General features: G+C 37.0%; 1 protein-coding gene across 4 annotated transcripts in view; it reads right to left on the reverse strand.

Annotated features, from left to right (window-relative positions):
• Positions 1-13,126, reverse strand: part of dpydb (dihydropyrimidine dehydrogenase b) — a 303,079-nt gene that overhangs the window by 220,967 nt on the left and 68,986 nt on the right. For 3 of the 4 annotated variants that reach the window (XR_015477648.1, NM_212893.1, XM_087239144.1), the window contains 3 exon segments: positions 6,916-7,003; positions 6,541-6,702; positions 3,785-3,981 (listed from right to left, as the gene is read on the reverse strand). Coding sequence is in view for 3 of the 4 variants with exons in the window: in NM_212893.1 (NP_998058.1) it covers positions 3,785-3,981; positions 6,541-6,702; positions 6,916-7,003 (447 nt within the window). In the remaining variant the exon portion in view is untranslated. 4 annotated transcript variants of the gene reach the window in all.

Here is a 13,126-nt window from a genome sequence, read left to right on the forward strand (position 1 = left end):
AATCCAATGTGTTTGAGAGATTTATCATATAGCAAAGCATAAACAAAAAGCATCCCTTCTGATGAGCTCAGTTTTTGAATGTACTCATTTTCATTCACTATTTTAGGTGGATTAATGTGGGAAAGAGAGAATGAGGGTACAGGGGCAACTTTCAAAAGCAAACCAAAATGATCTGTTAATCGAATCAAACATCAGAATGGAGAGGAATAAGAATACAAGTGAGTTTCAAGCATGGCATTGGTTCATAGCGCCAGACGGGCAGCTCTGAGTATTTCGGAAGCTGCTTATGATCTGCTGGGATTTTCAAGTACGTGTTTCTCTAGGGTTTAAATAGGATTCAAAAGATAGAAAATATCTAGTTCTGTGGGCAAAAATACCTTGTTGGTGCCAGGGGTCAGATTGAAATGGCAAGACTGGTTGAGCTGATAGAAGTCAAGTCAAATAACAACTGATTAAAATGAAATGTGCAGAGGAGCATCTCTCAATGCACAACATGTCTGCAGTTAAGAAGGTCTGTTATTAAAGTGGACCTATTATGCAAAAATCACTTGTATAAGGGGTTTAAACACAGTCTGACATGCAGGCATTTGTAGCCCCGACCTCTTTTGAAAAATAGCACAATCTCCTTTGAATTTAAAGTCACCAAAATGGCACAATTAGGATGAAAGCCTTACGGGGCTTGTTTCAAAGAGTTATAAAACATTATTTATTTGGTATTTTGAGCTGTAACTTTACATACACACTCTGGAGACATAAGACACCCTTTTTAACATCTTGTAAAAAGGGGCATAATAGGTCCCTTTAATATTTGTATTTAATCAGTTTAACACAGGACTGTCAATTCTCAGTCCTGGAGGGCAACTGTCCTGGCTCAGTAGGTTGTGCACACAAATTTGGCCATTGGTAAGGCCAGTGATGGGCTTGGTTCACTACACAATGGGACACTTAACGTGACATGAGAATGTCCTGGTTGTACAACATCAAGAATGGAATTTATAAATTTATCTACATAACTGAAATTTTTAATATTCATTTTATAAAGTGCTAAAAGAACAGAATTAAATTATGTATGCATGCATGTATTGATGGTTTCATATACCAACAACATTTCAACCATTAATCAATCATTTACAAATGTTTGCTAGATTGTTCTGTCTGGTCTATGATCATTTAAATATAAATACATGTATAAATACATATTTTAAATATGAAAAATCTAAATGTTTTTTTTCCCCAAAATATGTTTTGTTTGTTGTTACCTTTAGAGATTTTTGTGAATTCATAATTCACGCTTTAGAGTTCCATTAAAGGTGCTGTATGTAAATGTTTGAGTCTTCTAAAGCATAAAAATGCAAAGGAACATGCTAAGTGAACATTCTTGTTTATCTGAAAAACAATGCTAAAGTCAGTTATTCTGCGTAAAAAGGTGTGTTATGTGCGGCTGTCTTTGTTTTGGTTCTCTTAACCCGCCCATCTTCACGTTAGCCAATTATATTTCAGAACCCCGGGTTGCCTTGGCCCAGGTTGGAAAACCATGTATTTAATTAATTTAGTCAGAAAGGCTCTCAAAGCATGCGTCCATGACCAAAATGCAACCTCCGGTGGACCATAACGGCCTCTAAAATGAGATGCAGATTCAGAGTTCCACATAAGGAGGTATTTAATAAGCAAATAATATAAATATTATGAATGTAAACATTAGGTAAGCAGGTTACATGGAAACCCGTGTCCTTACTTCACGCTGCAGTACATGATGAGATTTGCAGTGATAAGCAATTTGTCTGTTTGCACAACAAAAAATTAAATACAGCCATTCAGAAGCACAGAATATTGCACTCACTGATGAAATGGATAGGTTTAAAATCTAATTAATACAAATTAAACCTCTTTAACATTATTAAATGTGCATGCTGAATCATTGATATGTGTTTGCTTGCACTGAGTCACAGTTCTAAAGTTCCGTTTCAAACTGTTTATGTTATTTTCAAGATCTGAGGTGAACTGCTGCTGCTGCTTTCAGTAGCATGGCAATTAATGTCTGGTAAAATGGCATTCAAACTCGCATTATTAGCATTTATCACTGAATAAAGCACATGAGGTGTACCTGATCACTGTCAAAGTTTTTTTTTTTGTTGTTGTTGTTCTGCTTAAAGAATTTGAAGCCATTTTTAAAATATAAATTTCAGATGTTGGTTAGATCAAAAACTCCATTAAAATGGAAAATATTCCTTCTATTGCTCTATCATTATTGCTTTTATTTAGAACACAGTTTAAATCAGCCTTTAGGCTCGATAGTCAGACACACTCCTGTTGGTCATCAATCTGGCAACCTGCGCCTGCATACGTATGTTTTGAACCAGGCAAGCAATACCTATATACCAATTCCGGTGCATCCCAAATTGCATTCTCATGCACTATTCTACGCCATTTTGTAGTATAAGTGTAAGTAGTGCGTTCACACTGAAAACTCTACAAATTTAATTTAAACACTTTAATTACCTGGATGATGCACTCATTTAGTTGGTAAAATGAAGTGTTTGGAATGATGGACACTTCACGGAATCAAAGACCGCAGGTTTGCTCACGTAGCGGAAAGGGCAGAGCTATCAGGCGCACATATTGGATAACTTTATTTATTTGGGATGGTGAAACTCCAATTAGAGTGATTATAGCACTCCCGAGTGCATCATACTTATGGCAGGTAATATTTGATATTTGGTCTTTCATTTCACTGATTTGGCAACCATCGAACGTCTCCAGTGAAACGGTTTGAATTTCCGATTAGTAAAAAAAAACTGTAGTGCTCCATTTGGGACAACACTACATACATGAACTATAATGTTGAGTAAGTGAATAAATACATAGTGCATGAGTACATAGTGTGTAGTGTGCCATTTGGGAGCAGCTATTTTCTATGTCTTTCTTCCTTAACACACCTAACTCAGATCATCAACTCGTTTCCAGAGAGATCCATGAACTGATCTTTGTTAAATAAGAGAGACATAAGAGAGACAGGGCAGGGGATCCCGCAAACTGGAATTGGGAACCACCTCATTAAGAAAACATAGCAAGCATTGATGCTCCCTGATTTTCACAGTGCACTGTGGGACATTTTAAGCAGTGATAGTTTCAGTGGACTAAAATAATTTTGCAATTGAGCCAGCCCTTAAAAAAGGTTGACTCCCTGATCAGTGCCTTTACTACTGAATGAAGAATCTAATGGAGACATACCACTGGAGTTTAACTGCAATTTGCCTCAATACACCTGTCAGTAAATTTCTGCTGTCTTGACTGGTTAATTAAGGTGTGTTTAATTAGAGTAGGAACTAGAACTTGCAAGACAGCAGTAGGTTTGGACACCTCTGGTTTAGCAGACATTTATTTATTTTCCCTCAGCTTAGTCCTTTTATTCATTAGGGGTCGCCACAGCGAAATAACCCACTAACTGATCCAGCATATGTTTTACACAGTAGATACCCTTCCAGCTGCAACCCAGTACTGGGAAATATCCATACACACTCACACATTCATATAATACAGCCAATTTAGTTTATTCAATTGACCTACACCGCATGTCTTTGGACTGTGAGGGAAACCAGAGCACCTAGAAGAAACTTACGCGAACACGAGGAGAACATGCAGAAACTCCTCACAGAAACGCAACTGACCCAGCTGGGACTCAAACCAGCGACCTTCTTGCAGTGAGGCGACAGTGTTAACCATCAGTGCTTAACCATGGGTTAAGCAGACATTTAGCAGATTATTCAGACAACATTCACTGTACCTCAAGCCACCAATGTATTTCTGCTTCTCGAAGATGGTGATGTTGTCATATCCTAGCCGGGCCAGGAAGGAGGCGCAGCTGATGCTGGCAGGGCCGCAGCCAATGAGAGCGATCCTTGTGTGGAAACTCTTCGGCATGTTGTCCGCCGTGGGAAGCTCTGGATTCCTGATCTGAGGGATGCCCATCTTACTGAACACCTGAGGACAGTAAACAAACCTCAGCTTCATTTCAACCCTCTAAATACACAGAAATCCTATTTCTCCAGCACAGCAAGCTCAGGAATATTTATACGGAATCAGCAGACAAATTACAGTTCAAAGTTGATCCCCCTTGAGCTTTTTAATAGTAAAAGCATGGATCCGCTGTGGACAAATGTAACAACATTACGCCGTGATTCTCCTTCCTCTCTTATTTAGCTCCAGAAAGTCTTTCAGGCCCAGTTTGCATCATCTCATCTCAACCGGCTGTTTACCAGAAGCTGCCCTGGGCATATAATGCGATTTACTGTATGTGATGTACTGTACAGTTCCTGCTTTACAGTAATGCAGGCGCTGGTCTGTGTGAGGAGAGAAGAGAAGGTAAACGAGTGCTGATGGCTCTGTCTCGGGCTTATCTAATCAACAGGCTGATAAACAACCCTGGCCTTTCACATTTGAGAAGAGAGAAGCTGTCATCTCGGCGGTAAGAGGTGATGGGACAGTTCGGTCAGCCTTCTCTTGCAGGACTCTGGATGTTTTTTTTTTTTGTTTTTTTTTAAGAATGGGGGTGGGGGGGGGGGGGGTGAGAATGGAGAGATTCACTGAGGTCAGGTGAAGAGTAGATAAGACAGGGTGAAGATGGGACAGCTAGACAATTGACAGATGGACACTTGAGTTTCAGAAATAAAGGAGGGCAGGGGATTGTACAGCTGGGTCATTTCTACAGAAAGCCTGTCATACAGTATGTGGACATAACTTGAGGGAAAAAAAATGCCTTTGTTGTAGGGTATTGAAGACATTTTTTAAGATACAATAGAAAAAAAGGGTGGAATGAAGGGTGGAGCCTTCAACTGCAGCTTGTGCTATATTGAACAGACGCACTTCACTTCAAAACTATAGCGGCCGTTTTCCGACTAAACTAAATTTATTTTTGACGTCTTGGTCACACTGTTTGGAGGGCCGGAACAAACTGCCTCGGGGGTCAGGTTTGGTCTGCAGGCCGCAAATTGAATAGCCCTGCTGTAGACTATCAAAAATATATAGCTTAAAGGGGCTAATAATTTTGACCATAAAATGTTTTTTTTTTTTTTTTTTTTTTAACTAAAACTTAATTAAATTAATTATTCTAGCCGAAATAAAACAAATGCGACTTTCTTAAGACGAAAAAATATTATCAGACATACTGTGGAAATTTCCTTGCTCTGATTAACATCATTTGGGAAATATTTTAAAAATAAAACAAAATCAGAGGGGGGCTAATAATTCTGACTTTAACTGTACATATACATACATGACTTTTTATACTATATGTTAAATTCTTTATCCACAAAAAAAAAACTTAAATCCTCTCCCTCATTTGCCTATTTCTTAATTGAAAATAAATTCCTGAAAAATTCTGCAAGTTGATAGAAAATTTATAAAGATAATATTAAATTAATCTTTGATGTTTTCTGTGTTTTTTTATTTAATTTTGTACTTCCCCTTAATTTTTTTTGCTTTTTCCTTTTTATTTCTCATGTGTTATTGTTCTTATTCCCTTGTAATTGTATGTACTTGTATTTCAGTCTCTTACAGATTACTTCCTAATTTATATTGTACATTTCTTCTTTTCTAAATAAAAGTTCACATCAAAAAAATTAAATAAAAAAATAATATTAATAAAAAAAAAGTAGTCTATTAGCAACGGGATCTTTGTTGTCGTTGATATTTTTTTGTTATTCTACTGTATATTGTGCAACTGCAGAAGAGTCAAGCTTTCAATAAGACAATTATTAAAACTCTTTTTAATTTTTAAATTGAGATGCTAATAGTTTAATTCGATGCTAAGCTAAGCTAAAAAAATCCTATAACACTGCAAACTCAAGTAGTGGCTGCTAACATAATGAAAGTGCATATATTAAAGTATATTTTTAAATGAAAATGTGGTGAATAAATTATTTCAGTCCTAATCTAATTACAAATGTTTTTATTTATTTTTTTAACTGACAGCCTTATGACAATGAACAATAAAACCAACAATAAACCTTTTACCAACAATAAAACCATACAAACTAAATAAAAAGGACAGCTCAGTCACTAGACAGTGTTTCTAACTCATTCATTTCTAAAGTCTTTGTTTTCTACTTTTCCACTTTAAGCTTAACAACTAAAGACAAAGCAAGAGAGCAAAGGCTAACAATCTCTCCCTCTCTTTCTCCCTCAGCCTGTTTTTGATTTACACTTTTGAAAAAGAAAAGTCAATTCTATCGGACAAAAAGAAAAAAAAGACTTTCCCACTTCTCAGAAGAACTAAAAAGACCCTGGTGATTGTTCTAGGGATGTGATGTGAGGAACTGAAAGTACAAGGCAGCAGAAAGAACAGTTTGAATCATGACATTAAAATCGCCATTCAACTCTAAAAATATGATCTGGACTTAAAGCAGACAATAAATTTTTCACATTACTTTTCAGCTTGAACGATTATCTATAGACTACAGTCTGACAGCACTTAGTTGCAACAGACCTTTGACTTCGGGCTGCAAAAAAATCTGGACCACGCAGCAAATATCTCTGCCTTACCTCAGTAGCGAACTGCTGAAGCCCACCAATATTGATAGGCCCTTCCTCAGAGGCGTAGAGGTTACAGCCCCCAACGCACAGATCAGAGGTGGGACACACCATGCCACAGGTCAGACCCAGTGGGTTATCGGACAGGATTGCTTTAGCAGCACCGTAGTAGTTCTGGAAGACACACAAAAGAGTCGGCGATCAACACAAACTCGTGCTGCGCTTACCTGGCCAAATAAAGCCATGTATAAGTGCCTGTGCTTAACTAACTGAGAAATATAATACACAAAGGATTATGAGATTATCACTTAAGCCAACATCAATAAAGTCTGTTCAGCGTAGCTGCTGAGCGAGCAAGTTCAAGCGTTGTAATACTGTAGGCGATACCTTGTTGGAAATGCTGGTGATGAAAGATTTGATATCCAAATTGGTGGGGCAGCTTTTCTGGCATGGAGCGTCTGCGCATTTCAGGCATCTGTCAAAAAAAGCAATGAATTTGTGTTGACTTCAGTTGCACATTTATACAGACAATCAGCCCAAAATCTTTAATCAGTCTAATAATGATTTCACAATTTGTTAAATTCCTAGACTTTAAAAAAAAAATTAACAAAAAAAGTTTTAAATAACTGATAAAGAATTATCTGATTTTATGAAATGACTTATGAAGCTGTTTTGTGGGTATATTTGGGTCAGATAATAATGAATAAAACACTTGCGCCCAATCCCAATTAAGAGGACCTTACTATTAAGCCTCCTTTTCACTGCACATAAAAAACGACAAGCGACAGACCAGAAGTCATTCATTTCCAATGGAGAGTCCGAATTGAGCTGTGGATATATTGAAATATTTGAACTTCTGCGACTAGACCGTAAGCAACCGGCCAACCGGATGTGATGTATTTCAGTGTTGTTCAAGCAGGTCCATGCGCACGAGAGGAGATCAAGTTTCTTCGTAATTTTTTTTAAATCAGAAAAAAGTCTATTAAAAAAAATTCTATTTATAAATGAGTAATAAAAAATATGTTAATGTTTTTCCACATTCCCTCCTAAATTTTTAGCGATCTATGAGTTTCTAGTATTCATTCATTCGTTCAACCACAGAAAATAAAAGGCTCTTGCTTTTGAACTCCTTTATTTCGAACACTGCGAGTACAGCTTCTCTCCCATAGAGCGCGACAAAACTGAAAAGTCTGTGCAACTGCCAAAAGGGAGCGTAATCCGACAGTCGTGTCTAAATGTCATGTGCAACGGAAAGGCGGCTTTATGCCCGATTCACATGGGGCTTCAGCGTCAATGCTTGACAGAGCGTGTGTCTGAAGCTGAGGCTGACGCGATCATCAGCTTCAGCCAATCAAATTAGTTAGCAATCGGCTACTGATAGCTGGTGTATTTGCATACGGCGATCTGATTGGCTGACGCTTCTGTTAGCGCTTGAAAAGCTGAGAAAGTATATTTACTTCAAGAAATTATTTTAAAATGATCATTTTGTGTCCAATATTATGTCAGAAGAGAAAAATGTCATGTTAAACTGTTTTGACAGATTTTTTAAGAACTTTGTTAAAGAATGTTTTTTTAAAGAAATATCATACCTTCCGTTATTCATTCATTTATTTTCTTGTCGGCTTAGTCCGTTTATTAATCTAGGGTCGCCACAGCGGAATAAACCGCCAACTTATCCAGCAAATTTTTACGCAGCGGATGCCCTTCCTGCCGCAACCCATCTCTGGGAAACATCCACACACACACATTCACACACACACTACGGGAAATTTAGACTACCCAATTCACCTGTACCGCATGACTTTGGACAGTGGGGGAAACCGGAGCACCCGGAGGATACCCACGCGAACGCAGGGAGAACATGCAAACTCCACACAGAAACACCAACTGAGCCGAGGCTCGAACCAGTGACCTTTTTGCTGTGAAGCTTCCCCCACCTTCCGTTATCATCTTTTTAAAGAATGCCATATGTAGTGATTGAACATGGCCATTTTGAACAGTGCAAAATGATTTAACAATCTGTGTGAGCTTGTGAAGAACTCTTTCCAATATGAAGTTCTAATCGTCCAGTCAGTATCAATTGGCTTAAACAATTGTGTTTTTAATTGTGTGTTAAATTTTACATTACGCACAACATTACTTATAAAGAGGGCTGTAAGCGTAAAATAAGCACAGGATACACTAAAGGTAAAGCATACAAAATCTTGAATCAAATACACTACTGGCTCTGCTGATGGTGTGCAGCAAGAGATAATGGCTGGCTCTTTGTTTGGTTCGAAAAAAGGCGAGCTGAGAACAAATGGCTGAGCGATGCTTGTTTTATCCCAGACATGTCTCTGCACTGACTGTGAAGACTGATACCTCTGACAAATACTGCTGACTTCATAATGACCAGGGAACTCCATATTGGTAGACAACAACATGCCTGCTTTAAATTATACATGAGATAATTTGGCTCCAACCAATTAAATATTCATGGAGGAACAAAATGCACATTCCATCGAAGAGAACGAGTGGAATGGGTCTGGATATACTGTAGGTATGGCTCGGTTTGGTCCCTGGGACTGTGAAATCCATTTGAAACCCAAGGCTAAAACATCATGTGTATAACACTAATTAAGCAAATCAAATGTTTGGTTTTACATATGTCTTTAAAAATAGTTTGCCTCATAATATCCTACCACTGAGTCAGCTGGACTGACCAGAAAAAAAGCTCACCAGAGCAAATGACTGCATTTGTTTGTGAGTTTTAAAAGGCATTAAAGCTTCATACGCTCACAATAATTGCCGCACAACATTATTTTGGTTTGGAGCCAATCAAACTGACTTACAAGTAGGGATGGGAATCATTAAGAATTCTTGACAGGTTCTGGTTGACTGCACTGCCTGTGCTATGCTTTTTGATTTATTATATAAACTGGTTCATAAGAATCTTATGTTCAGGAATCAGACTACACTGTCTGCACTGTGTATTTCTGATTCATCGAACTGGTTCATAAATGTTTTTGGTGCAGGAATTGGATAAGACAATGTGCCCTGTTGTAGTGTTTTTCCCTTCTCTCTATTCATTATTTAGTATCAGTTCATAAGAGACATTTGTTCTGATATCAAACAGCACCGTTTGTATAATTTTGATTCATTATTATGAACTTATTCATAAAAGAATTAGTTTGGGAATCAGACTCCAGTGATATGTTTTTGAATCATTAAATGAATAGTTTATCCAAAGATGAAAATTCTGTCATCATTTTCCAACCCAGGCTCATTGGAGATGCGTGCCCAGGACTACATTTTTGGGAATCACAAAATATGTGCCTGGGGCTACGTCTGCTTGTAGTTTTTGTTTTCACAAATCCATTAGAGGCCGCCGTGTACATATTTGACAATCTCAAATATGTTTACCTGGTTTCCAGTACTGTCCTTCATTACACTGTAAAGAAATGCTGGGTTCTACAAAATTCCTTCATATTGTCCCAACACAAATCAGTAACATATACTCAGGAGATTTAGTGTGGTGCATTTTTTTACAACACTTAAGCATCTATAACTTAACTATAATTTTGATCATTATGAACTCTAGCACAAATTGTCTTCTTTAAAAGATGCATGAACTGTAAATGTAGAGCAAATTATTCAGCAACTGTTACTGTTTTAGTTTGGAAGGACTTTTTTTTTTAAAGGTGAAAGGCCTCTGAAGGTGAGAGAGAGAAATCTCATTTTGTATGCTTTCATGATCAAATTTGAAATATAAACTCATGAAACACTTGGCTTTTAAGGCATGTTTTTTCTAGGTTCTTACATTAATGTTTTCCTGTGTTTGTATAAACAAATAACGAACACAATACATTATTTTTACTCATTACTTCATAATGTATAGCTTTTTTGTATTTTTGAGCATGAAACTTTCCAGATGGACCATTGTACTGTAAAGCTCAAAGTAAAGCTGTCTTCTTTCCAATGGTACCTAATTTTAGTTGTAGCTCCCTGGGGTCAAGAACTGTTACTATTTGAAGTTAGGTAGGTGTGAATCCCTAAAAGTGAGTGCTGGACAAAAAATTTTAAGCTAACTTGGATTGAACATAAAACAATTAAGTTGTAAAAAAAATAAATAATAATAATAATAAAGTGTGCTGGTTCAACTTATTTTAAATAAGTAGTTTGAATAAATAGCTAAATTATTTTTTTAAGTGTAGACTCTAACCCTGGTTCACTTCATGTCCCGAGTCTGACTCCTAAAAAGATGAGCTACAAAGCAAACTGAACATGCTGGAAAAAGCTTCATACAGAGGCAAGCGATCATCGATAGCAAGTTTTTAGTGGTGTCATACCATACTGCAATGATTGTTTTAAACATAAATTGTAGCGAGACGTATGCCAGGGCATGTATTTCATTGTCATTTACTGTCATACACTCACCCTTCACTTGATCAAAACCTACTGTATAGAGATTTTCTTCTGTTGAAAACAAATGAAGATGTTGAGAATACTGGAAGCTGGCACCCATTGACTTCCATATTCATTTTAGTAATAAACTCATAAAGGATCAAAACCACGAGAAAGAGTAAGAATGCTTCTCACAGGTTTGAAATATACTTGTGATGGCAGCCGGTTTGAAACGCACCTTTTATCCACAGCATATGCGTTTACTACATGCGAAATAATAATAATAATGTGATTTTAACTATATTTTTATTTATCATGACATTGATATACAACGTTTCTTTTCAATGGGTTAAAGTTATTAAAAAAGGTTGTTGAGATAAAAGAAATCCACTATTTATCTAACTTTTTTGCTATTTAGGAGCCATGTGTACTCACTGATAGATAAAGGCTGCTCTTTCTCTCTCTCGCTCAATTCAATTCAATTCAATAATTGCTTTATTGGCATGACAAATGTTACAAATGTATTGCCAAAGCAGTTATAAAGTATCTCTCTCTAAAGTTCCTTTATTGGCATGAAATTTAGTACAGTATTGCCAAAGCATTTTAGATATAAATAAATGTCAATGTGAGTCGTGCATCAATAAAAACCATAGTGAATGATGTTAACTCTGACGTTTTAATTTCAGAACAGACTTCAGCTCACCCCCAAACAGTAGCGGCGCAAGCTTAACTGGCGCTCTAGGCAAATGACGGTCGTGCCGCCCACACGGTGTTCATGCTGCCCTTTATCAGACGAAAGTAAAGAGTGGGGGGTGGAGGTGTCACTCCTTGCAAGATACCGCCCAGGGAGATCGTCCACATTGCCCATGCCTAAATCCGCCACTAGTCCCAAACCTTAAATCTCATACACAAGGACTAAAAAAACGTTTATATTGCCATGTAGCACAAGTATTTAGGCACGTTAAGAGAGAAAGAGAGAGAAAGAGAGAGAGAGAGAGAGAGAGATATCCGCCGCATAACCAATATAAATTAATATTAAACTCAGTTGTGTAAAGTAACTAATTACAAATACTCAAATTACTGTAATTAAGTAGTTTTTCTCAGGAACTGTAATGTACTGAGTAGTTTTAGAATAGTGTATTTTTACTTTCCCTTAAGTACATTTTTAGTGCTGTATTGGTAGTTTTACTCCACTACCATGTAGTCACTCTTTTTTTTTTTTTTCTTGTCTATGGAGATTAGAACAATCTGTGATTCCCGTCCAATCAAATTGCACATAGAAGGTAAATTGCATCATAATGTACTACCTCAAGACATGTGTACTTTATAATTGCAGCAAACGGTTTGGAAGCATTAAAAGTGTCCAAGCAGATGTCCAAAATCTTTACACGCATTGACCCAGAGACTGTTTAGATGCATGTCACTGATGAGTAGATCACATGTGTTGACTGTATAATGACCGAAATGGCCTTAAACACCCATCAGGCACATGATCTCAGACTGACGTTATACCCTAACATCATGAGGATGTTGCACTTTGTTTGGAAATGAAGATAAGGTTGATGTCAGAACTCAACGTCAGACCAACGTCGATGTCTAACCTAAAACCAACCAAATATCAACGTCTAATGATATTACAGCTTGACATTGTGTGGACGTTACCACTATGACATCTATCAGACTTTGGATTTTAGTTGCCATACTTAATGAAAAAATTTTAGTATTTGACTATGTGATGTTGGTTTTAGATGTTGACTCTTCATTGGATTTTGGTCACTATTTAACAACTTAAAATCGACCAAATATCAATGTCATTTGACGTCATTATTGGACATCAAAATTATGTTGTCTTTAGACGCTGGCTAGCCATTGAATTTTGGTCACCTGACATCACAACCTAAATCTAACCTAATACTAACTTCTTGTGGCGTTGTGCGCCTGCTGGCCAATAACTAAATGCACTACAGAATGTTATGTTTACACACGCATGCACAAATCACATGTAAATGCATCAGCTTTTAACAGCGTAATACTCACTACTCTTGAGTACTTTTGAAAGGGCTACCTTTTACTCATACCTTGAGTAATATTTACAACAGATACTTTACTCTACTTGCACTACATTTTTAGGCAAATAATGGTACTTTTACTTGATTTTTCAGCATTCTTTCCACCACTAATAAAACTATTGCATACTTCATATGCATAAATCATG

Source organism: Danio rerio, chromosome 2, assembly GCF_052040795.2.
Source record: "Danio rerio strain M-AB ecotype USA chromosome 2, GRCz13ab, whole genome shotgun sequence".
Classification (NCBI taxonomy): Eukaryota; Metazoa; Chordata; class Actinopteri; order Cypriniformes; family Danionidae; genus Danio; species Danio rerio.